The sequence below is a fragment of the Acomys minous genome, assembly GCF_964271855.1.
Source record: "Acomys minous genome assembly, chromosome: 19".
Lineage (NCBI taxonomy): Eukaryota > Metazoa > Chordata > Mammalia > Rodentia > Muridae > Acomys > Acomys minous.
The window spans coordinates 57,305,561-57,331,337 of record NC_140499.1 but is presented as its reverse complement, the minus strand read 5'-3'; the positions used below and the strand labels follow the sequence as shown (position 1 = coordinate 57,331,337).

The window sequence follows — 25,777 nt, the reverse complement described above, 5'->3', positions numbered from 1 at the left end:
GAGCAGCACTTCTGCAGCGACCTAACAAGGCAGCAGTTGTAAGCATGCTCCAACTTGGAGACACACTCAGTTTCGGTACAAACAACGCTGTGTTGTGCACTCACCCGAAAATTAAGCAGCAGCGTTGGGTTGGTCAGAGCTTGAATTCCACATCACAGTGGAGGCAGCAAAGGACTTTACCACTAACTTTGCCACTCAAGTAGCTAAGAGGACAGTGGGGCCCACTGCCCTCCAAAACCACTGTTTTCCACGTTTGTTCAAAGGATTAGTGTACAGATCTTCAAGTTTCTGAGTCCATTTCCTTCAATTCAAATTATTCCTTTTGCCTAGACAAAATCCAAGCACTAATTCAAAATAAGAAAAGGAAAGAAACAGAGGAAAACACTAAACCTTTTCCTACATTACAAAAAATGCTGTAGATCCATTCTTTCTCTACCAACTAAGATACTAAGAATACAAAAAATAAAATGTCAGCAGGTACAAAGCTGGCTTTGTGTTCCAGCTGGCAGATTGGTAAAGATGTTCCCATCTAACCAGCAAGCATTCAGAGTGCCCACTCTGACACTGGGGGTGGGGAGGCCCATACGCATCTAACCTAGACTCAGGTCAGTATTCCTAGTCTGTGGAATGGGAAACGGGCGCTTAAAGCATAGCTGGCGCAGGTTTAAACTTGGGCATTTCTAAGCCACTCTAATAAGTCAATCTGTCTTCCAACACAGTTAAGACAGAGCGTACAGCAGCAAATAGCACCATGTGTGACTAGGCCTTCTGTGGAAAAGCTCCCTCTTAAACACTAAGACAGTGACCACTCTCTTCCTCAGACCTCTGCATCAGGACTAACGTGTCTGGGTCATTTGTAACAACACCTCAGTTCCTGTGCATACCCCAAGGCTCATGCACACATTGTTACTGCCCTCTGTGGTGGCTTGAATCAGATGTCCCCTATTCTCTTTGGTATCTGAATACTTGGTTTCCAGTTGGTGGCACTGGAAGGGAGGCTTGGGAGCTGTGGCCTTGCTGGAGGAAGTGTGTCTGTCACTGGGGCTGGACTTTCAAATTGCAAAGACACCATTTCCAGTTTGCTCTCTGCTTCCTGCTTGTGGTTTTAGATGTCAGCTCTCAGCTGTTCCTGCTGCCCCAATTCCCCACCCTCTGGAACACTAAGTCCAAATAAACACTTGCTTCTATAAGTTGCCTTGGTCATGGTGTTTTAGCACAGCAACAGAAAAGTAACTAAGACACCCTTGCTTACTAGTTATAAAATACTTCCAAAGCTGCATATAAGTTTAAGCAAGCCTAGTATTTACATCTAGTTATAAATACTTTGACGTCTGAAATTGTTTTTAAAGCAAAATAATAAAAATAAATTTTGAATTCTAACACAAAGAACATATCTAACTTCCTCATCTTGCTGCCTTCTAATTTCTCACACATCTGGAAAATAACTTATTTTTATAAATAAGTTTTAGAGTTATTTTTAATTATTAATTACATAATTACTTATTTTTTAAAATCATTTTTAGCAAAAATAAATTATTACCAGGTGCTGTGCACGTAAAGTGTGATTCTACTGTTACAGTAGACCTCTGACATACCTGCTGCATAACAGGTGAGAAAGTCAGGCTCAAAATTCTTAAGCACTGACCACCTGCTGCAACACACCTGCCCTTCTGAATCCCACTCTCAGGGCTGTAGCAGTTATATATGCTGTGGTCAAAGATAAGCCATTCCAGTTCCAGCAGAGTTGTTTTATGTTAAAGGCAAAAATAGTAACAAAGACATTAAAAACAGACCATTGCTGGATTATATCAAAGCAGATGGATGAGGAAACACTCGGCTACAGAACATACAAGCTTTAATGCTGGTGGATCAGAGGCCTGCAGTTGTAGTGGGTAAATACAAACACTAGCTGTAAAATTGTACAAATTACCCAATATCTTTACATCTCAGCTGTCTTATCTGCACAAGGTGATTTCCAATGGCTGTACTTGTGCCTCACGGCAGTGTTAAAGGCTGACTGAGAGACTGTGTGCACACAATGGCTGTACTTGTGCCTCACGGCAGTGTTAAAGGCTGACTGAGAGATTGTGCACACACAACGTTGACAGGTATTCTGGCACACAGTGAGTACTGTAGGCCGCACAGTCCTTACTCCAACATCCCAAGAAGTCCAACTGCTGCCAAATCAGAGCCTTTCTGCATGACAACATGACTGTAAACAATTTTGAATTTAGGGGCATTTCTGATTTCAGTTTTTTAAATCAGGACTTATCAATCAATAACAGCTATAGAAATAAAGCAAAATCTCAAAATATGAAAAATTTGAAATTGTTTTATTCTTGTGAAGCACCTTATTTTAAAAGCCTTCTTAAAACGGATAACTGGAAATTACTAATTAGCTAATAATATCAAAAAGTTAAAGCAGAGCATGTTGATACATGTCTGAACCTGGCCCTGTGGAGGAAATATAAGAAAGACTGCCACTACTTGTAGGCCAGGATAAGCCACACACTGAGATTTTGTCTGGGGGGAAAAAAGGGCTGGGGGTTGGGGAGTAGGGGGCATGAAATTTCAAGTATGAGGAATTTTTTAAAGGCCTCAGAATCTAACGTATGCGGAGGCACACTGTTTTCACCCTGAGCGCCACGTTCTCATAGGACGCCCAGTGACAGAAACTTCCCAGGTCTGGCCCCACGGCCTCTTCATGCCCACTTCCTCTCGGCGGGCGCTGACAATAATTCATGGTGGTATCAGTGCTCTAGTAGACAGCTGGGCTTATACGGTTTAATTTTTCCAATTTAGAATTTAATAGAATAGACAGAACACACAGAGAAAGAGTTCTCAATCTGGTCTGAAATACTGCTCAGGTGGCCAGGAGAAGAGATGGGTGACAGAGACCACCACCCTTCTAAAAGGGAGCATGAGGGGGGTCTCGCTGTCTTCTGTGCTCACAGGTTCACAACTGACCCTGGAACTGCATGTAGAGATTTAAATCATGGGTGAGATTACAACAGCTAGCAAATGCAGAGCAAATTGGGAAGCCAGGTCATTAGCGTTCTAGGTTCTCTTTACGTCCTGAGTATAGGTAAGTATGTATGTATCATGTACTTTGAAAGACATTGTAAATATTAAACTAACACAGGGCAGATACTTTTATTAGCACTGCCCACACAGCAGATGATCAATAATTGCTAGTAGTCCTTGTAAGAGTAAACAAAATACCATCCAAGCAATACACTGCATTCCGTACATCTGTTTTAAACATACCAAGTTCTTCTTTTACTCCAATTAAAATCTCTCCCTTGAAAGTTCTACCTGCCTGGCTGAGGGGTCTCCATGACCTTTGCTACTCAGCTAGAGTTGCCCCCAAATCATCCCAGGAGCCTACCCTGTCATAGGCTTCCAGCTTGTCTCAGAGATGCCTGGGCCCTCAGTTTCTCTTCTCTCTCCCGCCTCTACTCACCCCACATCTGATCCCCATCCTCAATTCCCTCCCCACTACCTCTCCTGCCCTGTTCCCTCTCTTCATTCACTTCTGCTGTCTATTCTATTTCCCCTTCTTATTGAGAATTAAGCATCCTCCCTTGGGTCCTCCTCGTGACTTAGCTGCTTTGGATCTGTGAACTGGCATATGATTATCCTATACTATATGGTTAATATCCACTTATAAATGAGTATATACCATGTGTGTCTTTCTGGGTCTGGGTTACCTCACTCAGGATGATATTTTCTAGTTCCATCCATTTGCCTGCAAATTTATGATTTCCTTGTTTTTAATAGCAGAGTAGAATCAGCTATCCCCTAGCCAGACAAGACTTCTAGTGGAGCGAGGAGAACACCAACCTACCTACAAAAACTTCAACACAAAATTTACTCTGCCTACAAGATGGGCAAAGCTAAAGCTAGAGCAGAGACTGAGGGAATAGTCAACTAATGCCTGGCCCAACCTGAGACCCACACCTTGGGAGAGCCCCAATCCCTGACACTATAACGATACTCTGCTAAGCTTGCAGATGGAAGTCTAGCATGATTGTCCTATGAGACTACATCTAGCAACAGATTGAAGCAGATGCTTAGACTCACAGCCAAGCATTAGGCAAAGCGCAGAGAGCCTATGGAAGAGTGGGGAGGATAGAAGGTCCCAGAGAGGTCAGGAGCTCCACAAGAAGACCAGAGGCAACTAACCAGGGCCAGGAAGACTTGCTGAGACTGAAGCACCAACCAAGGACCACGCATAGGCTGGACCTAGGTCCCCTACACAGATGTAGCCAATGGGCAGCTCAGGCTTCATGTGGCTCCCTTAGTAAGTAGAGCAGCAGGGCTGTCTCTGACACTGTGGCCTGGTTTTTAATTATGGCCCCCTGGCAGGGATGCCTCAGTGGAAGAGGATGCTCTCAGTCCTGATGCGACTTGATGTGCTGGGGTGGGTTGGTGGGATGGGGGGGGCACCCCTTTTCTGAGGAGTAGGGGAGGGGGATAGGGGTAAGAGGGAGAGAGGGTGGGGCTAGGAAGAAAGGAGGGAGGTGGCTATGTTCAGGATGTAAAGTGAATAAATAAAATGTATAAAAAAGAAAAAAGGAAGTTAAACTTGCTACGGCCTCTCTAGCAGATGTAAAATCAAAGTCCACCTGTGACATTCTCTAACTTGCTTTCCCAATATAGCTACCCAATTTCATGAAAGTGTTTCTCACACAACTTTAAACTCCATCATTCCGTTACTTCCTTTGATCAAAAGGTTCCAAGAGATTGCTTCTGTGAGAGTATAAAGCTCTAAAGCAGGGAGACTTCTGGTGTGTTCTCTTGCACACATTAGATTTGCATTTGTTTGGTTCCAGATACTAGTAGTGTGAGAGTGTACACTGATTTTACAGAGCCCGTGTTACTGAGGACCAAGATCCCCCAGTAGCCACCATTGGAGGCAAAAGGAAAAGAAAACACTGTAAGTAACCACGTAATTTTGGGGTTCTGCTGTTGTACCCAATTCCCACTGCTGCCCTTCGCTTTTCTTCACTCAGACACAAACCCTACACGGACCGCATGGCTACAGGTGCTTCACACCTTTACCTAAATTGTGTTCTGAAGTTCTGGGAATAAATGCTGCATCATATACAAAACTGCCTTTGAGTGCTGGGACTTGGAATCTTGCTGCTTTGTGGGCATAGGTCAGGGAAGAGCAAAACTTTCCTCTACCTCTCTCCAGACTTCCAAGGTACATAAAATTAACAAAACATTATGATTTAAGCTAATTTTCAAAATAAGTAGCTGTCCTCTTAACAAGGGGTAACACTTAACATTTATGGGTGGTACAACAATGCATTGTGCTGAGAAATCTTCTGACAAAAGAAACTACAGCTGATAGTGTATATATTGACGCATTTTAATTGAACATGAAATGCCACAAAACTAGCCAGGCACACATACTATAAAGGGGAGTGCTTTGCAAAGACACTGAAGTCTATGCAGCTGCTGTAACCCAGCATAGACTCCTCCTTTGATGCCTCTGGTATGGTAGGCAGTAGTCACATGGCAGGTAAAAGCCAATATGGATGGAATTACTATATCCATATCAGCCTCCTGCCTCCTTTTTCTCTGCAAACTAAAGTTACCACCACCAGGCTCCCCTCTAGTTCTACTCACATGCAGCAGAACACCTAATTCTTTTTAGGTAAATTACTTTTGCTCTCAGTTATATTTTAAATATTTCTTTAGGCTGATTATTTTGCAGTTATTATGTCTGGGTCTGAGAGTGAATTTATTTTTATTATCCTGACATCCTCTGAGCTTTCATGTGTAATAACAAGTATACTTCTACAGTTTAAGATATTGATTACCTTTTTATAACAGATTCTTCCCCATTCTTCTGTTTCTTTTTAAAGTGCAAATGAGATGCATACTAGAACAGAGGTTTGACCCTCTGGTGCTTACATTTTTTTTTTCCCAGTTCATTTGTCTGTTGAACCTTCACTATCCCATGGAGTTTTATCTTGGAGCTTTGTCTGTAAGAATTCTTTGTACCTTTGGTAGAATTTATACTGCTTCAGAGAAAAGTCAAAATTGCCTCAGCTAAGCTACCTAGGAATATCACCACTTAGTCTACACTTTAAAGCCAATGCTTGTGAAAATGTGACAGTTAAATGCAAAAGATAAGATCTGTCAGTCTGACAGGAACTCCCCACAGCTGATCTGGCCAGTCATTTAAGTTACTTTATTCCAAGTTGTCACAGCCTGTGTAGAAGGCATAGTAAACAATGGAAGAAGGAGTCCAGTGGTAGGCCTGCATTGTTTTTTGTTGTTTTTAATTTTTTATTTAATTTATTCATATTACATCTCAATTGTTATCCCATCCCTTGTATCCTCCCATTCCTCCCTCCCTCCTTCCTGCTTTCCCCCTATTCCCTTCCCCTTGTCTGTGACAGAGGGGGACCTCCTCCCCCTGTATATGCTCATAGGGTATCAAGTCTCTTCTTGATAGCCTGTTATCCTTTCTCTCAGTGCCACCAGGCCTCCCCATCAAGGGGACGGGGTCAAATATGGGGCACCAGAGTTCATGTCAGAGTCAGTCCCCGCTCTCCACTCAGCTGTGGAGAATGTCCTGTCCATTGGCTAGATCTGGGTAGGGGTTAGATGTTTACTGCACATATTTTTCTTCATTGGTGCAGTAGTTATAGCAGACCTCCTGGGCCCAGATCTGCCCATCATAATGTTCATCTCGTAGGTTTCTAGGACCCTCTGGATCCTTCTATTCCCCTATTCTCCCATACTTCTCTCACCCAGAGTCCTAATAGGATGTCCTCTCATCTATCCCAATTTCGTGGTAAGTGAGGTCTTTCATGAGACATGACCCTTGGGCTAGTGTCCAACTATAAGTGAGTATATACCATTTGAATCTTTCTGCTTCTGGGTTAACTCATTGTGATCATTTCTAGTTCCAGAATTTCCTTGCTTTTAATAGCTAAGTAATATTCTATAGTGTAAATGTACCAGTTTCTTTATTCATTCTTCTACTGAGGGACACATAGGCTGTTTCCAGGTTCTGGCTATTGTGAATAAGCTCGCTAAGAATATGGTTGAGCATATGTCCTTGTTGTGTGCTGGAGCATCTTCTGGGTATATTCCAAGGAGCGGAATAGCTAGGTCTTGAGGAAGTCCTATTCCCAGTTTTCTGAGATAACCACAGATAGATTTTCAAAGTGGTTGTACAAGTTTGCATTCCCACCAGCAATGAATGAGTGTTCCCCTTTCTCCACATCCTTGCCAGCATGTGCTCACACTTGAGTTTTTGATCTTAGCCATTCTGATGGGAATAAGATGGAATCTCAGAGTCATTTTGATTTGAATTTCTCTGGTGACTAAAGACACTGAACATTTTTTTAAGTGTTTCTCAGCCCTTTAATACTCCTCTGTTGAGAACTCTCTATTTAGTTCTGAGCCCCATTTCTTAATTGGGTTATTGGGTTTGGTGGTGTTTAGTTTCTTGAGTTCTTTATATATTTTGGATATTAGCCTTTTGTCAGATGTAGGGTTGGTGAAGATCTTTTCCCATGCTGTGGGTTGATGCTTTGTTCTGCTTTACAGAAACTTCTCAGCCTCATGAGGTCCCATTTTTTAATTGTTGATGTTAAGGCCTGGGCTGTTGGACTTTCGTTCAGGAAATTGTTTCCTATGCCAATGTGTTCCAGACTCTTCCCCACTCTATCTTCTAACCAATTTAGTGTCTCTGGTTTTATGTTGAGGTCTTTAATCCATCTGGACTTCAGTTTCATGCATGGTGATAAATACAGATCTAATTGCATCTTTCTACATATAGACATCCAGTTAGACAAGCACTATTTGTTAAAGATGCTATCCTTTTCCATTGATTTGGCTTCTTTGTCAAAAATCAACTGCCAATATGTGTGTAGATTTATTTCTGGGTCTTCAATTCGATTCCATTGGTCAACCAGCCTATTGCTGGACCAGTACTGTGCTGTTTTGTTTACTGTTGCTCTATAGTACATCTTGAGATCAGGTATGGAGATTCCTCCGCAGAATGTTTTATTGTACAGGATTGTTTTAGCTATTCTAGGCTTTTTCTTTTTCCATATGAAGTTTAGAATTGATCTTTCAATGTCTTTAAAAGTTGTGTAGGTATTTTGGTAGGGATTGCATTGAATCTCTAAATTGCTTTTGGTAAGATGGCTATTTTTACTAAGTTAATTCTCCCGATCCATGAACAAGGGAGATCTTTCCATCTCCTGATGTCTGTCAGCTTCAATCTCTTTCTTCAGAGATTTGAAATTTTTTTCAAACAAGTCCTTCCATCTGTTTGGTTAGAGTTACTCCCAGATATTTTATATTGCTTGTGGCTATCATGAAGGGTGTAGTTTCCCTAATTTCTTCCACTGCATGATTGTCATTTATATATAGGAAGGCTACTGACTTTGTTAATTCTGTATCCAACCATTTTGCTGAAGGTGTTTGTCAGCTGTAGGAGCTTTCTGGTGGAATTTTGGTGGTCACTTATGTACACTATCATATCATCTGCAAATAGGTATAATTTGTCTTCCTCCTTTCCCATTTGAATCCCCTTGATCTCCTTTTGTTCTTATTGCTCTGGCTAGAATTTCCAGTACTATATTGAAGAGATATGGAGAGAGTAGGGAGCCTTGCTTGATCCCTGCTTTTAGAGGAATTTCCTTGAGTATCTCTCCATTTAATTTGATTTTGGCTATTGGCTTGCTGTATATAGCCTTTACTATGTTGGGGTATGTGCCTTGTGTCCCTGACCTCTACAAAACTTTCAATATAAATGGGTGTTGGATTTTATCAAATGCTTTCTCTGCATCTAAGGAGATAATCATGTATGGTTTGGTTTTTTTTTTTTTTTAACTTTCAGTTTGTTAATATGGCAGATTACATTGACAGATTTCCATATATTAAACCATCCCCGCATGCCTGGAATGAAGCCTACCTGGTCATGGTGAATGATGTCTTTGATGAGTTCTTGTATTCACTTTGAAAGTATTTTATTGAGTATCTTTGCATCCACGTTCATAAGAGAAATTGATCTGAAATTCTCTTTCTTTATTGGGTCTTTGTGAGGTTTAGGTATCAAAGTGACTGTGGCCTCATAGAATGAATTTGGTAATGTTCCATCCATTTCTATCTTTTGAAGTAGCTTGAAGAGTGTTGGTATTAGCTCATCCTTGAATATCTGGTAGAATTCTGTACTGAAACCATCTGGTCCTGGGTTTTTTTTTGGCTGGGAGACTATCAATGATTGCTTCTATTTCTGTAGAAGAAATAGGACTACTTAGTTTGTTTATCTGTTCTTGACTCAATTTTGGCAAGTGGAATTGGTCAAGAAAATCATCCATTTCCCTTAGACTTTCAATTTTTGTGGCATATATGCCTTTGAAGTAGGATCTTATGTTTCTTTGTATTTCTTCAGTGTCTGTTGTTATGTCTCCCTTTTCATTTCTGATTTTGTTGATTTGGATAGTATCTCTCTGCTTTTTAGTTAGTTTGGCTAATGGTTTGTCTATCTTATTGATTTTCTCAAAGAACCAACTCCGGGCTTTGTTGATTCTTTGGATTGCTCTCTTTGTTTCTAATTTATTGATTTCAGCCCTGAGTTTGATTATTTCCAGATGTCTACTCCTCTTGGGTGTTCTGCTTCTTTTTTTCCTAGGGCTTCCAAATGTTTTCTAGGGCTTCCTTAAGTTCCTCATGTTGGATGTTTCCAATTTTTTTATAAAGGCACTTAGTACTATGAATTTTCCTCTTAGCACTGCTTTCAGTGTGTCCCACAAATTTGGGTATGTTGTTCCTTCGTTTTCACTGAATTTCAGGAAGCCCACTATTTCTTTCTTATTTCTTCCCTGATCCAGGTGTCATTAAGCAGAGTTGGTTAGTTTCCATGTATGTGTAGACTTTTTGTTACTTCTGTTGTTGTTGAAATGCAGCCTAAGACCATGGTGGTCTGATAGGATACAAGGTATTATTTCAATCTTCTTGTATCTGTTGAGGCTTGCTTTGCGACCTACTATGCGATCAATTTTGGAGACAGTTCCATGGAGTGCTGAGAAGAAGGTATATTCCTTTGTGTTTTGGGTCAAAAGTTCTGTAGATATCTGTTAGATCCATTTGATTCATGACGTTGGTTAACGTCGTTATTTCTCGGCTTAGTTTCTGTTTCGATGACCTGTCCTTCAGTGAGAGTAGGGTGTTGAAGTCTCCCACTATTATTGTGTGGGGACTGATGTGTAGTTTAAGCTTTTTGATAGTTCTTTTACAAATGTGAGTGGCCTTGTATTGGGAGCATAGATGTTCAGAATTGTGATGTCATCTTGGTTGATTTTACCTTTGATGAGTATGAAATGTCTTTCCTCATATCTTTTGATTAATTTTGGTTGAAAGCCTATTTTGTTAGATATTAAAATGGCCACACCAGCTTGCTTCTTGTGACCATTTACTTGAAATATTTTTTTCCAGCCTTTTACCCTGAGGTAGTGTCTATCCTTGTGGGTGAGATGTGTTTCTTGAATGCAGAAGAATGTTGAATCTTGTTTATGTATCCATTCAGTTAGTCTGTGTCTTTTTATTAGAGAATTGAGACCATTGACATTGAGAGATATTAATGACCAGTGACTGTTAAGACCCTTAATTTTGATGTTGGTTTCAGTAGAGTTTGTGTGGTTGTGTTTTGGGGATGGTACAGTTATCTATTTCCTGTGTAGTTTTGATTTTAGCTTGTCCCTTTGGGGTGGAGTTTTCCTTCTATTATCTTCTGTAAAGCTGGAATTGTGGATAGGTAGTTTGAATTTGTTTTTGTTATGGAATATTTTATTTTCTCTCTCAATGTTTACTGATAGTTTCACTGGGTATAGTAGTCTGGCCTGGCATCTGTGGTCTCTTAGGGTTTGCAGGACTTCTGTCCAGGCCATTATGGCTTCTATGGTCCTGCTGAGATGTCTGATAGGTTTGCCATTAAATGTTACTTGGCCTTTTTCTCTTGCAGCTTTTAATATTTTTTCTTTGTTCTATTGTGTTTTATTATGTGACGGGAAATTTTTCTTTTCTGGTCCATTCTATCTGGTATTCTGTAGGCCTCTTCTATGTTTATAAGCTCCTTCTTTAAATTGGGGAAATTTTCTTCTATGATTTTGTTGAAAATATTTTTGGGCCTTCGAGTCTGACAGCTTCTCTGTCCTCAATACCTATTATCCTCAGGTTTCTTCTTTTCATGGTGTCATTGTTTTCTTGGATGTTTTGTGTCAGGAATTTTCCAGATTTAGCGTTTTCTTTAACAGTTCCTCCAAGATCTATGATTGTATCTTCTAGACCCGAGATTCGTGCCTCTATCTCTTGGATTCTGTTAGAAAAGCTCGCCTCTGTGTTGTTCGCCTTCCTCTCCTGAGCTCTCTAGTTTCTGTTTTTCTTCTGTGTCTTTATCATTGTATCCTTTTTCATCTTCAGATCTTGAACTGTTTTACTGATTTCTTTCATCTGATTATTTGTATATTCCTGAGTTTTTTCCATTGCCTCTTTATAGGCCTTCAGAGCTTGAACAGTTTTATTGATTCCCTTCATCTAGTTGTTTGTATTTACCTGAATTTTTTCCAGTGCCTCTCTATAGGCCTCTTTATGTCTTCCACCTGTTTGGCTGTGTCTTCCTGCATTTGATTACAAATTTTGTTTCCTCCATTATCATCATCTTTACTAAGGATTTGAGGTCATTTTCTTGTATTTCAGTTGTGTTTGAGTTCTCTGGATTGCTTTCTTTGGGCTAGCTGGGACCTAGAGATGCCATATTGTTTTGGGGTTTTGTTGTTGTTATTGTTTTTGTTGTTTATGATTTTAAGCTGGCCTTTAGTCATCTTACTGTCTGTATTTTTGGGGGGTAGCTTCTGGCATCGGGTGAAGGGAGTCTGAAGGGAGATTTACCTGTTTTCTTACGATTTCCCTAGGTCAGGAGCTCTGATTCTTCCTTTATTGGTCTGGATGGCAGCAGGCCAGACCCTCAGTATGGGTCTCTCCCAGACAGTGATCTCCTGCTCCCCTTTACTGTGGGTCCTAGAAGCATCTAGATTCTCAGAATGTGCGCTGAGTCCAGCCAAAGTGTCCTCAGCCTTCTGGACCCCCGCGTGGCACCGGGGCTCTCCGGGAACTGGTTTGGGTCGAATGGAGGGGGTCTAAGGGCCACTCCATTCATTCCCTGTCTCCTTGAGAGTTCCCTAGTCCTGGAGCTCTGATGCTCCCCTGGTCTGCGGTTCCAGGTAGTGTCTTGGGACCCAGACCAATCGCTGAGTCCAGTTAGCATCACGAGGCCCAAACCCCAAGCTGCGCCCAATTAGCATCTCTGAACCCAAACCCAAACCCAAACCATGAGCTGAGTCACATTTGGGTCCCGGGACCCAAACCACACACTGAGTCCAGTTAGGGTCTCGGGACCCAAACCACGTGTTGAGTCCTTTTTCCCACAGCAATTCTTACCAGACCTCAAGTCAATCACTTCTGCCGGTGGGTTCCTTGTAAGCTGTTCCCAGCTGCCAACCTCAGCTGCTGCCCCTGCAGCAGCCACCACTGCTGCTGAGATGGTCTGCTCTCCAGAGGGTCCATGCTCTTCTTGTGTTCAGGGCTGCTCAGGTTTTCTGTAGTTTCTTCCTTCCAAACTGTGGAATGCTCCTGCTGTAGTGGGGTAGGAAGCTTGGTATTCCTGGTTACGAAATCAGCCCAATTCCCTGACTCGATTCCTCTGGCTTCTAAACAAGGTCCACACCACTCGCCACCATCTTAGAATCCCCTAGGCCTGCATTGTTTAATCTTAGCTCTATAGTAACAGGATATCAGAGCTAACAAATGGTCATGTGTCCTATTTTCAGGATACCAGACCACAAGCAAGTTAGCAGTGGTGCATATATTGGGAGAAGATCAAAACAGCAACAGCCTGTTTTATAAAACCATGGATCAAAAGGTTGAAGGAAGAGGACATAAATAGAGGACACACACACACACACACACACACACACACACACACACACACAAATTAAAACAATCCTCATAGCCTGAGACCTACAGGCTATCCCTCTTGGTTAGCCCTCTCCTGTCTGCTTAGGGCAACTTTTATTTGATAAATTGCTTGATGAACTATTCTGCAAACCCATTTGAAGTATCTCAGCTAACACACAAGAGCTGAGGGAACCCGGTAATAACAGTATGTGTGATCTCAGGGTAGAGCAGAATGAGATGCAGAAACTGATAGAGCATACTACTGTAAAGCATGGGATGTCCGTCTTAATGCTTCTGTTAGAAACTACTTGGCACAATATTTACACTCATCTTCAAGTCAGTTAAGTAGCTTTACACACCTCCTTATCCACTATTCAGCTGGTGAGGAAAGGGTGCCTGCTTATAGAAATTCAAACTGTAAGGTGTCAGAAAATCATTTCTAGTTGTGCTTATAAATTCAAACTTAAAAAATAAGGCGAGTGGGCTAGAGAGACAGTTCCACCAGTAAAGTACTTGACACTCACAAAGGACCTATGCTCACTCCCCAGAGCCCAGGTAAAAAGGCAGACATGATAGTGCTTCTAATTCCAGCAGAGGAGACAGGAAGGTCCCTGGGGCTCACTGTCACAAAAACAACAAGGTGGACAGTGCCTGAAGACTAACATCCGAGGCTGCCTTCTGCCCTCTACATCTATGTGTGTGTGAGCATGATCCTATGTCATAATCATGCAGTCTTTTGAAAAATCAGATTCCATTAGCATCTGGAAAGTGTGATCATCTATACTGTCAAATTAACAGGACCTAGAATCACCCAGGAAAGCAGCCTTTGGCCATGCCTGCGCCTGACTAGGTTTTCTGAGCTGGGAAGGCCACTCTAAAACTGGGAGGTACCATTACCTTACAGGCTGGATCCAGAAAGGAGAAGAGATGCTGGGAAGCAAGAGTTCAATACCAACTCTTCACTAAGAAAGCAACCTTACCACTAGGAATTCCCCTTCGTGACAGACCATAATCAACTGTGTGCCAAAATATGTCCTTTCTCCCTTAAGTTGCTTTTGCTAAGGGTGTTTTATCACAGTAACATGAAAAGTAAATAATACAAAAGGAATCCTTTCATTTTATTTTAAGAACTGCAAAGTTTAGCCAATATACTTTTCTAATACTTAAAAATTTTAAGTACTTTAAAGTATGATCATATAAATGCTTTTTTGATGTGTATTCTTTGCTTCATTTTCCTACCACTATAAGCAAGGTAGAATTTTTTTTTTTTAATTACAATTACACAGGGCATGCAGTGCATGCCTTCAATCCCAGCACTCGGGAGGCAGAGGCAGGTGGATCTCTGTGAGTTTGAGATCAGTCTGGTATACAAAGTGAGTCTAGGGCAGCCAGGGCTGTTACATAGAGAAAACCTGTCTTGAAAAACAACACAACAAAACAAAAATCATAATTATTTCACCAGGCAACTGAAATAGATGCATGAGAAGCAACAAACCAACTATCTTTTAAAGCAGATGTATGACCAAAACAAACAAACAAACAAACAAACAAAGTTAAACCTACTATCAGTTACTTGATATTTGGCTATGGTTTACACATACTAAGTCTAAGGAGGAAAAAAGCTTATATGACCAAGAAGATATAGTTCTGCCCTTGAAATTCAGTAAGTACTAATGGGAAGAACAAATGAGTAAACAAAAGATCCAGCTTAGTCATATGTCATACATATGATTGATTTACATACTCAGTAACATGGGATTTGCTCCCTGACAAGGTCCTAACATTTGAATACATGCCTGAGGTTATTTGACAAAGTACACTTTCTTCACCTTTTAATTTTTTACATATTTCTTCACAAGTATTAATGGCATGTCAGCATTTAACATATCATTTTCTTTTTTTTTATTTGTGAAAATAACTAAACACACACACACACACACACACACACACACACACACACACACGCATGCACGCACACTCCCTTTAGGTTTCTTAACACCATTGAAATATAGCAACCATGAAAAGAAGTACAGCATATAACGGAATCTCACTGGAATATAACAACTATGAAAAGAAACAGCGCAGAACTTTTCAAAGCTCATTGCCTAGTATAAACATGTTTGGGGGCTGGAGAGATGGCTCAGAGGTTAAGAGCACTGCCTGCTCTTCCAAAGGTCCTGAGTTCAATTCCTAGCAACCACATGGTGGCTCATAACCATCTATAATGTGATTTGGTACCCTCTTCTGGTGTGCAGACATATATGCAAGAAAAACACTGTATACATAGTAAATAAATCTTTAAAAAATAAACATGTTTGGATATGCAATCTAAATTATTACAGACAGTTCAAAACTTATAGAAGTGAGGCATTATGCAATGTCAAATCCTATAAACTCTGCTTCTTAAATCTGCAAAACATAAAAGAATATAGTTACCTCTATAAAGTCATACATCTCTCCTAAATCTACCATGCATATCCTCTAGCATAGCAAGTAACAGGGCTGTGAGGTAAATGACTGCAGACAACACGAACAAATCTCAATTCCTCCTACCAGAAGACAAACTAGGGAAAGAAAGAAAAAATTGTTGCTATATTTTTATCACTAAACAATAAAATAATGATCATTTTTTTTAAAAATGTAAAGGAAAACCAAAAAAGGAATTGACTTTATAATATGTAGATTACCTATGTATTAATTTACAAATTGTCATGAAAGAAAACTCATAGCCAACATAAAGCAAGCAACTCAGTATATTGCACTTATACCGGGATAAATGCCATGTGTGTGTTTTTTTTTTAAGTAAACAATGAACTGGCAATGTGTAAGTACTATAGCTTAGCTAAAAAAAATTTGTCATATGCTACTAGAAATGAGCAATTAGGTATGAATGAACCTGCTGACACAATCTTGGGGGCAGCATCCTGCATTTTCACGTGGAAGTAGTCTAACTAGAGTAAGAATTTACATTAAAGGTTTCCCTGCCAATCTGTCATCACCATCACCGCCATCATAATCAAAGTAGAAAAAGTGTGAACAAATGAAACATATATCAACTAAGGAAAGCCTTAAGTTAGTAAGAGAATCCAATATCCTGAGTGTACACAGGTATGCGTGTTTACTACTCCACTTCTGAACTTACACCTAAATTTGGCTTCATTTTTCTCTAAAAACAACTAAGGATGGGAATAGAGTGGTCTTCAAGTCACAGTGCTGACACACAGACAGTAATGTTTGCTGAGTATTAGCTACACTCCAAGCATTGCTCTGTTTTAAATAAACCGCTTCAATGTTCAAAAGGATGCTATTAATAAGCAGTATAAAACAGCCAAACCTCAGTCATTAGGTTTGCCTGGATCCTATGCATTTACTATACTAGCAGATGAGCCAGGTACTGTTCCCGCTTCCCACAAACAGCTCACAAGGTTGGATAATTACAAATCTCCTCTATTCTACTACAGTGAAATGGTTATGTCTAAATCAGCATGTATACGAAGTGAAATGTACAATAATTCTAACAAACCGATGATAAGCTATACACGCTAAAGTTATACAAAGAGATTTATCTTCATTTTATGGGCCTGAGTGTTTGCCTGCATGTATGTATGTATGTATATATATGTATGTATATACTGTAGGTGCCTGGTGCTTTCAAGCACAAAAGAAGGTTTTAGACCTCCTGAAACTTGAGGTACAGACAGCTGTAGGAGGCCATATGGGTGTTCAGAATGATTTGCAAAAGCAGTAAGTGCTCATAACTGCGTCCCTTTCATATGAGAGAAAAGCTTGGAACACTTATAATACCGAAGAAAAATATTAATTAAAATGTATGTTAACACATAAAGAATCAATGACAAAACACTGGGACTAGAAATTACAGCTTATTCCTCTATAAAACATTTCTATAGTGTGAATTAATTTGTGTGTTCATCACTGAGAGATAAAGCTGGTATAATGGTAAGGTCACTTTAGTCCACCATATTTTTCAGTAATGTAAGTACGTCTATTTCAGGATTTCTATAGCTGTGATAAAACACCATGACCAAAGAAACTTGGGGAAGCAAGGGTTTATTTCAGCTTAGTTTTACATCCAGTACACCATGAGAGAAGTCAGGACAGGAACTTAAAGTAAGAATGTAGAGGCAGGAGCTGATGCAGGGGCCCTGGGAAAGTACTGTGTACTGGCTTGCTTTCCATGGCTTGCTTGGCCTGCTTCCTTATACCATCCAGGCCTTGGGGTGGTATCACCAGCAGTAAACCAGCCCTGCCACATCAGTCAAGAAAATGCCCTACAGATCTGTCTACAAATAAATCCTATGGAAGCAAATATTCCTTCTCAAATAACTGAATATAACTTATGTCAAGTTGACATGAAAATTAGTCAACACACCATTAGAAGCCATTTTTCTCACTAAGAGGGCAGTATCAATAATGGCATTAAGAATACAACTGAAGGGCTGGAGAGATGGCTCAGAGGTTAAGAGCACTGGCTGTTCTTCTAGAGGTCCTGAGTTCAATTCCCGGCAACCACAAGGTGGCTCACAACCATCTATAATGAGATCTGGTGTCCTCTTCTGGCCTGCAGGTATACATGTAGGCAGAACACCATATATTATACATAGTAAATAAATACATCTTTTTAAAAAAAATGAATACAACTGAAGGGCCAGAGGGGCACTTGCTGCCATGTCTGATTATCTGAGTTCATTTTCCAGAACCCACATGACAGAAAAAGTCTCCTGCGAATTGTCTACTGGTGTCCATACATGCACCATGGCATGCATGCATACATATACATACATTCACTAAATGAACAGTCTAAAAAAACTTGTAAAGAAAAAAACAACTACAGGCTGGCTAATGGCTTCAATCACTAGGCTTTCCATGTTAAACTTCCTAGCAATGCTTTGGGTACAGGTAAAGAAATGCTTCCTCCATGTTTATTTCTACAGGTATGTGGCAATGATAAAAAGACTATATCCTAGATAGAGCCCTTCATTAATTTCAACAATTTTATCAGCTGTACAAATATGCCCTAATTTGTAAGACCTAGAACTGACACTGGGTGGCCATGTTTACCTGGTATTTTATTAGAATGCTTATTGGTTGTTATTGGCACAGAATTCAAAACCACAGAAGTTTCTGAGTGCCACATGCTTATTTTCAGAACCTGGTTTTGCAGAGCTTCACTCTTTTCAGAGAAAGATAGATTGTATATTATTTGTGTGTATGTGGACCATATGTGTGACTGATTATCTATGCATGGGTATATACAGGGTTGTTTGCACATGTGTACACGTGGAGGGTATAACTCAACATTAAGTATCTTTCTTAATCTCATATTTTGAAACAGTATGTCTTTCTCTCTTTCTTTCCTTCCTCCTTCCTTCCTTCTCACTTTCTTTCCTAATTTATTTCAGTCTTTTTTTGAGACAAGATCTCTCTATTAAGTAGCTGTCCTGGAACTCACTCTGTAGACCCAGCTGGCCTCAAGCTCAGTGATCTCCCCACCTCTGCCTCCCAAGTATGGGATTAAAGGCATACACTACCACTTCTGGCTCAGGACAGTATTTCCTACTGAGCCTAGAGCTTATCAATTTAGCTACACTGCTTGGCCAGCAAGCCCCAGGAATTCTCCTTACTACCCCCGCCCCACCCTACCTGTCTCTCCAGTCCAGGCATTACAGGTACATACCACCAGCCTGACTTTTTACCTGGGCACTGGGGATCAAAGCCCTGATCCCCATACAGTGGGCAAGCACATTACCCACTGACTAATCTTTGCAGCACTGTGTAACAGAGCTGCTTCTGTTATAGCTTTTAAGGATGCTCAGAGCTATCAAGTGTTTTACTTCTTCAGTGTTTGTGACTATGTGATAAAGACCATCTACACTGAGACAAAGTTTTATTCCTGCTGAACACTTCAATCATGTTCAGTCAGCCTCAAATAATTCCCATTTAAGCTTGTGGTCTAAGAAATACTAATAAAGACGGTTACAATGAAATATTCATTAAAATTTGAAATACAAGTTGTAATTACAAAGCTGGGATCTGTGGTCCTTTATATCAAATTAAATTTCAATTCTGGTATATATGCCGTCTTATTTTTAGAAACAAAAACTGAATCAGTTTCATTGATTTTTATAATGCTATATGACAAAAACATCATCCATTAAATGACATGTTTCCCTACAGTCATCTTTTTAGCCTTTAGCAGAGCAAAACTGAAATTATTTTCTTCATGAGAATTCCAAATTATCAAGGAGAATGTAGTGCACATCATCCCTGGTTGTGGCTAATTCTTTAACTAAGCTGAACAATAATAAAGCTGACTTCATCATGTAACATGTATTTACCCCTTCCTGTCTGGATCAAAATTTTGGCAATACAAATTATTAAAAATTAAATCGTTGCATTTTGCACTTAAAAAGTACCGTCTGTGGTGCTGTGGACTACAGAGTCACTGAAGCAAGAAGTAAGAGAGAAGCGAGTGTGGGGCACTTTAGGGTCCAGGGGGGGCAGCAGCTTTGAAGTCCACAACACAGTAAGCCCTGCCCGACCCACAATACAGCTTACCCACCGTACTGGGAATATCCCTTGGAACTGTCAGTCATACCTTTTTAGTTTTTATGTCAATGTCAGCTCTCTGCTTTAACATTTTCAATCAGCTCCTGGCTTGGGATTAAGGTCAATAACTATTCCAAAACTTTATTTTTCTTTTTTTCATTTCCTAATGATTTATTTACCAAAAGCCTCTCTATAAGGCATGTCTCTGTCAGAATTTTATTTTAGCGTTTCTTTGGTCTTGTTTTGTTGAGATCTCACAGTGTGGCCCTGTGTAATCCTAGAACTGTTATATAGACCACTGCCCTTGAACTCAGAGTTCCACCTATTTTTGCCTCCCAAGTGCTGGTATTAATGACATGTGACACATCACATCTGGCCTCTGCAAAAAGTTTAATGGAGAACAAACAAGCATATCTTTCTTATAGAAAAATAAATACAAGCAGTAAATTAAGAGCAATCTTCATTCTTGATAAAAAAAACACTAATAAGTAAGACTCAAATCTGCATTCTGCTGTAATCCCAGCACTTGGGAGGCAGAGGCAGCTGGATCTCTGTGAGTTTGAGGTCTGCCTGGTTTACAAAGTAAGTCCAGGACAGCCAGGGCTACACAGAGAACACCTGTGTTGAAAAACCAACCAAACCAACGAAAACCAAAACCAACAGTCTGTACAGGATAAAGTGTTTATAAGCAATAGAACTCACCCTGCTAAACTGGCGTTTCACTATTCACTGAGATGACTGACACTTTCAGAACTGGGTATATGCCAACTTGGGTGATGTGCCAATCTCAAAACTTAGGGTTTATTTTATTACTCCTTCCTTTTCCCTTATCATTTCCAAACTAATGACATCAGTTCATTTGAATGTCTTCCCTGGCCCAGAAACTAGACGCACTAACCACTCCCCTCCTGCTCAAAAGCTGTAGTTCCTTAAGCTCGCTCATCCCTCCTGTGCGCATGCACAAGTCTACAACATCCATTCGTGTTTGGTTTTTTTTTTTTTTTGGCTTTTTTTTGGGGGGGGGGTTGTTGTTGTTTGTTTGTTTTGTTTTTTTGAGACAGGGTTTCTCTGTGTAGCCTTGGCTGTCCTGAACTCACTTTGTAGACCACGCTGGCCTCAAATGCACAATGATCCACATCTGCCTTCCGAGTACTGGTATTAAAGATGTGCACCAGTGTGCCCGGCTTCCAACATCCATTCTTAAATGCCAACACAAAACCAAGGTGAATGGTGAAGTCTCACAATGAGGAGAGAACCAGTTCAACTGTTCAGGTTTAATTTTTTTAATTTGATTTTCTTTTCAATTTATCCTTAATAAAACTCTAGTATTAGAATGAAAAATTTTAAAAAGTAAAATCAGTAATAAAGTCTGCAGCGAGTAGAGGCTGTACTGTCCTGCCTCCAGATCTCAGAGTAACTAAGGATTTCAGGCTCTCCTGAAATTACCCCAGACACAAGGCCAAGGAACACAAGCTAAAGGACGTGCTTTGCGTTGCTTGACCTGCACAGAAGCAACAACGGCAGGCCTTAGATGCTAGAGGACGCCACCTACTAGACTGTTCCCCACACATGCCGATGGAAACCAACACCCAAGGGCTCTTGCCAGGTTAGGCCTGATGCGTGTGAAGTTCTGTCTTAGGAGACATTTACTATAATGTCCTGAGTAGCCATCTGAATTGAACATCCCCCACCAAAACCAAAAGAATAAACAGTAGCAACCTCTCAAGCTGGAGTAAAATCTACGGCTTTTGACTCAGCCCACTACCGCAGCCTGTTGCTCCCTTTCAAACACACCTCTCCTATAGGGCACTGCAATCCTGGCTGCAACTCATCAGCATTTAGCGCCTTCTCTCCACACTCATGGCCGCAATGCTGCTGCTTAGGGCTTGTCCTCTGGCCATCACACCATGCTCTCGCCATATCAGCTGCCACCAACACAGCTCATCCTTAAAGCTCAACGGGATGAGCCATCCCATGGGAGCAAGGGCACGGCTTCCCGGGCAGATTCCTAGAACTTGTGATAAAAATAAAATCAGTGGCTCCTTGTCTACCACTCTTCTCTGAGATGGCTCTCACGCTGCCCACTTCAGAGCCATTAAAGCAAGTCAAAGAGCCTCAAGCTCCGGCAGCAGCTGAACCACACCTGTGCTCTCCAACGTTGCTTTCCTAAAGGGATCAGCCACTTCTCTAGGGCAGTTTTTGCCTTTTTTGCTTCAGTACTTCCAGTGGTTTTCACAGGAATTTAACTGTTACCCAGCTATCAGTAAGTGACAAGAATGGCGCGTTAATCGTCCTCTTAGCCGACATCTAACAGGGGCTGAATCAAAAATGAAAAGTAATTGCTATCTCAACACCATTAACAGCCCAAAGCATGATTTTACAAAACTGATTCTTTACAAAAACCAATTCTTAAGAAAAGAAAAATTGGGGCTGGAGAGATGGCCCAGAGGCTAAAAGCACTGATTGCTCTTCCAAAGGTCCCGAGTTCAATTCCCAGCAACCACATGGTGGCTCACAACCATTTGATATGAGAGATGCACATGTGGGCAGAATACTGTATAAATAATAAATAAATTTTTAAAGAAAAGAAAAATTCACAGGCAACATGCAAAACAAGTTAAAGTGAGAATATATTCTCATTATCACTGTTTCTCAAAAGACTCATGCAAAAACAAAACTTCTTTAAAAAAAGAACCCAGGGCTAGAGAGATGACTCAGCAGTTAAGAGTATATACTGCTCTAGCCGAAGACTCTGTCATCTGTATAGGGCAGCTCAGACCGCAGGTGCTGCACATACGCAGCACATACTCACTCATACACACAGTATGTTTTTCCAAAATAAAGACCCTTGTACCCCATTACAAAGCTTCTGCCAATGGTGACTAATGTAATGTGTACATGGTACACAGATGTGCATGTGTATGCAGACACACCTGCAAATGTGTCCAAGTGCATCTAGAAGCCAGTGAACAACCTATGCTATTGTACATCCTCAGGCACAGCCCATCTTGTTTTTAGCATCTGAGGCTAGCCAGCAATCCCAGGGATCCTGTCTTTGCATCCCCAGTAGTGGGAGCTGCGTCTAGCCTTCACATAAGGACCAGGCATTCATCTTGGGTCCACATGCTTGCACACCAAGCACAGACTAAACTATCTCCCCAGCCCTAAGTTTTACTTTCCCTCCTTTCCATCCTACAGGTGATACAAGTGATCCCTGAAGCACCACTGCAGGAGGACATGTAGCATGGCATGCTTACAAGACAAGTTATCACATACATGTGAGCACTGAATGAGAGGACCAGCATGTCACTTCCTTCTTATGCAAGACATAAATATTAGACAAGAGTATCTTCAGCCATTTGATTCAATCTCTGCAGTTACGGCTTAAATGAAAGAAAATTTTCTTTAAAAGTGTCAGAAAATAATAGTGTTTTATCACAATGTTGGCAAAGAAAGTATTTTAAAGGAGAGCCTCAACCTTGGTTACTCTATTTCCTAGTTGTCTCATTTTAGAAAAGTTATGAGGCCTTGGTCAGCCTCAGTCTCCTTGTCTTAAAAATATCCAGAGTACCATCTCACAAATGAAATGACTGACATGGAAGTCATTACTAAAGAGTGTCAAAGAGTCCCAAAGAAAGGTTCAGGAAAAAATGTGAGTCAGCCCCACATCCCCATCCCTGGAAAAGCACCAGTGCTGCAGCCTACCCTGTTGGATGCCTAAACCACACGGAAGCCTCCACGCGCCTCCCTACCAGGCACACTTGCCATAGCAGTAGGAATAGCCTTCCCAAACACTGAACTCCGCAAACTATCGTGTTAAATACTGAACAAATGCCCTAACAGCATCACCATTAGAGCGCCTATGAAAAAAAAATCATCAGTGTCAGAATTTAACCCCAATCTGGGGCTACAAATTATAGGACAAATATCCTATTCAGAGTATATTAAGTATCAAAAATATAAACCAGTACTTTCAATAAATAGAAAAAGACATGAATAGGAAAAAAGGTATCAATATTGTCTACAAACTGACACTTTAAGAAATTCTACATTCTTCCCACTGAACTCCACCTTCTACAGCTTCATGCCCTAGTACTACATGGACTTCCCACAGACACAGTACATGGATTGCTTTTTAACAGGTAATATAAGGGACCTTTAAAGCGTTCATACATATGTAACTTCACCAAGAGCATCAAATGTGTTCATAACAAAGTCAGACAAAATTCAGGTCTTAAGTGCTTGATCTGGCTCTTTAGAAAAGCCTGTTTCACTGGGGCTAGATCTTCACACTACATCTCCCACTTAACTTTAAAGGAAGCACTATCACTACACTGCAGATCCATAACAGTGCCCTGTACCTTTCACAATCACTACTTTAAGCAGGCAGTTACACACTGGTACTCACATCTCATCAGACTTGCTCAATCAACAGTACAAAGTTGGGACGGGGGGGGGGGGGGGGGGGCTTTAACGTGCGGCACTACAGTGAAACATTTATCAGAAATTGATTTGCTGGTGGTACATCATTTAACACTTTCAATAAATATTGAATTTAGACATGCCCTTGAGTGAATCTCAAATAGTAATAACATCCTTGTGTACATATCACTAATGTATGCAGAGGGACTTATGTTGTTGGCTGGAGGAGGTGAAGAAGAAACTTCCCTAAGGGAGAATAAAGACTACGAACTCCAATGTCGACACTGTATCGTCTGTGCTCACCTTTTCAGTGTCTGGGTTTGGACAAAGTGTGAGTGCTAGCGTTCTTGCCTCTGAAGAAGCACTATGGCTTCAGACAGCGCGGACTAACTTCTGGCCTGTCAGAGAGTGAAGCTCCTCAGATAGAGCTTTGATAGCACATGCAATGGCAGTGCTATGCTCAGCTCTACAATAGCTAATTTTCAATACTATTAAATTATTTTAAGTATTATGAAATGTGGAAGGGAGAATAGCAAGAACACATCTGAGGAATGACAGAAAAGTCATCCCCGTGTGTGTGTGTGTGTGTGTGTGTGTGTGTGTGTGTGTGTGTGTGTCTGTACAAAACACTATATTACATACTAAGTAAAGAGGTAGTGGTTCTGTAAGGGGAAAGAGATTGTACTTTTCACTGATACAAAGCCTGAAGCAAAAGCTCACTGTAGCAAGACCTCAGCAGCCCGGCCCTCAGCATGGGCATCACATTCCCACAGTAGCAGGCACACTCTCCACCAAGAATGAGCTCTGTGAGCACATATTTGTAACCAATTATTTGCTTTAGAGGCACAGGAAGATGAAAACCAAAATCACTAAAACATAGCCATTTTGTAAATTCTGGATATTAAATAATACTGGATATCAAGTTACTAATGTGTAGCAAAATTACTGTTTCTCTTCATATTCCTAAGAAATGATACAGTTCAGAGTTCCTAAATAAACACTGAGAAATCAAAACACCAAAAGAAGACACAAAAGAATTTCTAACAACTCTCTGGACCACTAATTCCCCGCGTTCCAATGCTATCACTCAGCTGGAGCTGAAACCTGACTGGATTTCCAGGTTAGGAATCCTCTATCCACTTAGTGTGCGACAGTTAACAGAGGCTCATGTCAGACACGTGTCCTCAGCTCAGCACCACAGTATGCTGATGCTGATGCTGAGCTCAGAAGTGGGGTGAGAAAACTGTGTTTTGTTAGGGCCAGTCACACCGATAAACTTTTTATGAACTGGTGAGTGAAAAAGGAAACTGTAATCTCTAAGATTGCACAGGGGCACTCAAGTAAAACTGACAGCAAGGAAAACAAACAAGAAAAACCTACTACTCTCCTGATTTTTAAAATAAATGCTGCTGCTGTGGGTGGCCCGCAGCCTCGCATCAACTCCAGGCTGCAATCACAACATCCATTAGAGCGCTGCACAGTCAGAGCCAGCAAGTGGTTTTCAGTGCCGCTGGTAAATCACCTGATCCTATTACAAAATCAATTACTGCAGTACATTTCCATTGCCACAATCTGATGATGACAAAATGATATTGGATAGCTACTGCAAGGTCAAGAAAACTGCTAAGAACATCTTAATTGGTCTCCTATGTTTAATCATTTGGTTCTACTTATAATGCAGCCATTTTAACTGTATATTTTTATTTGAAATAAATCTATGTAGTTACCTTTGGTTGCCTGGGACATTCGATGGAAAATCTCTGCAACTGGTCTGATGTATGGCTACAAGGGAACAGAT

At 40.7% G+C, this 25,777-nt stretch overlaps 1 protein-coding gene across 6 annotated transcripts in view; it reads right to left on the bottom strand.

Moving 5' to 3' along the window:
• Nucleotides 1-25,777, bottom strand: part of FBXW7 (F-box and WD repeat domain containing 7) — a 167,466-nt gene that overhangs the window by 80,943 nt on the left and 60,746 nt on the right. For 2 of the 6 annotated variants that reach the window (XM_084768915.1, XM_084768916.1), the window contains exon 1: nucleotides 15,427-15,554. The exons of the other annotated variants lie outside the window; for them this stretch is intronic. In XM_084768915.1, the coding sequence (XP_084625041.1) occupies nucleotides 15,427-15,462 (36 nt within the window). In that variant the 5' untranslated portion in view covers nucleotides 15,463-15,554. Of the gene's footprint in view, nucleotides 1-15,426; nucleotides 15,555-25,777 lie in introns of those variants that run through there. 6 annotated transcript variants of the gene reach the window in all.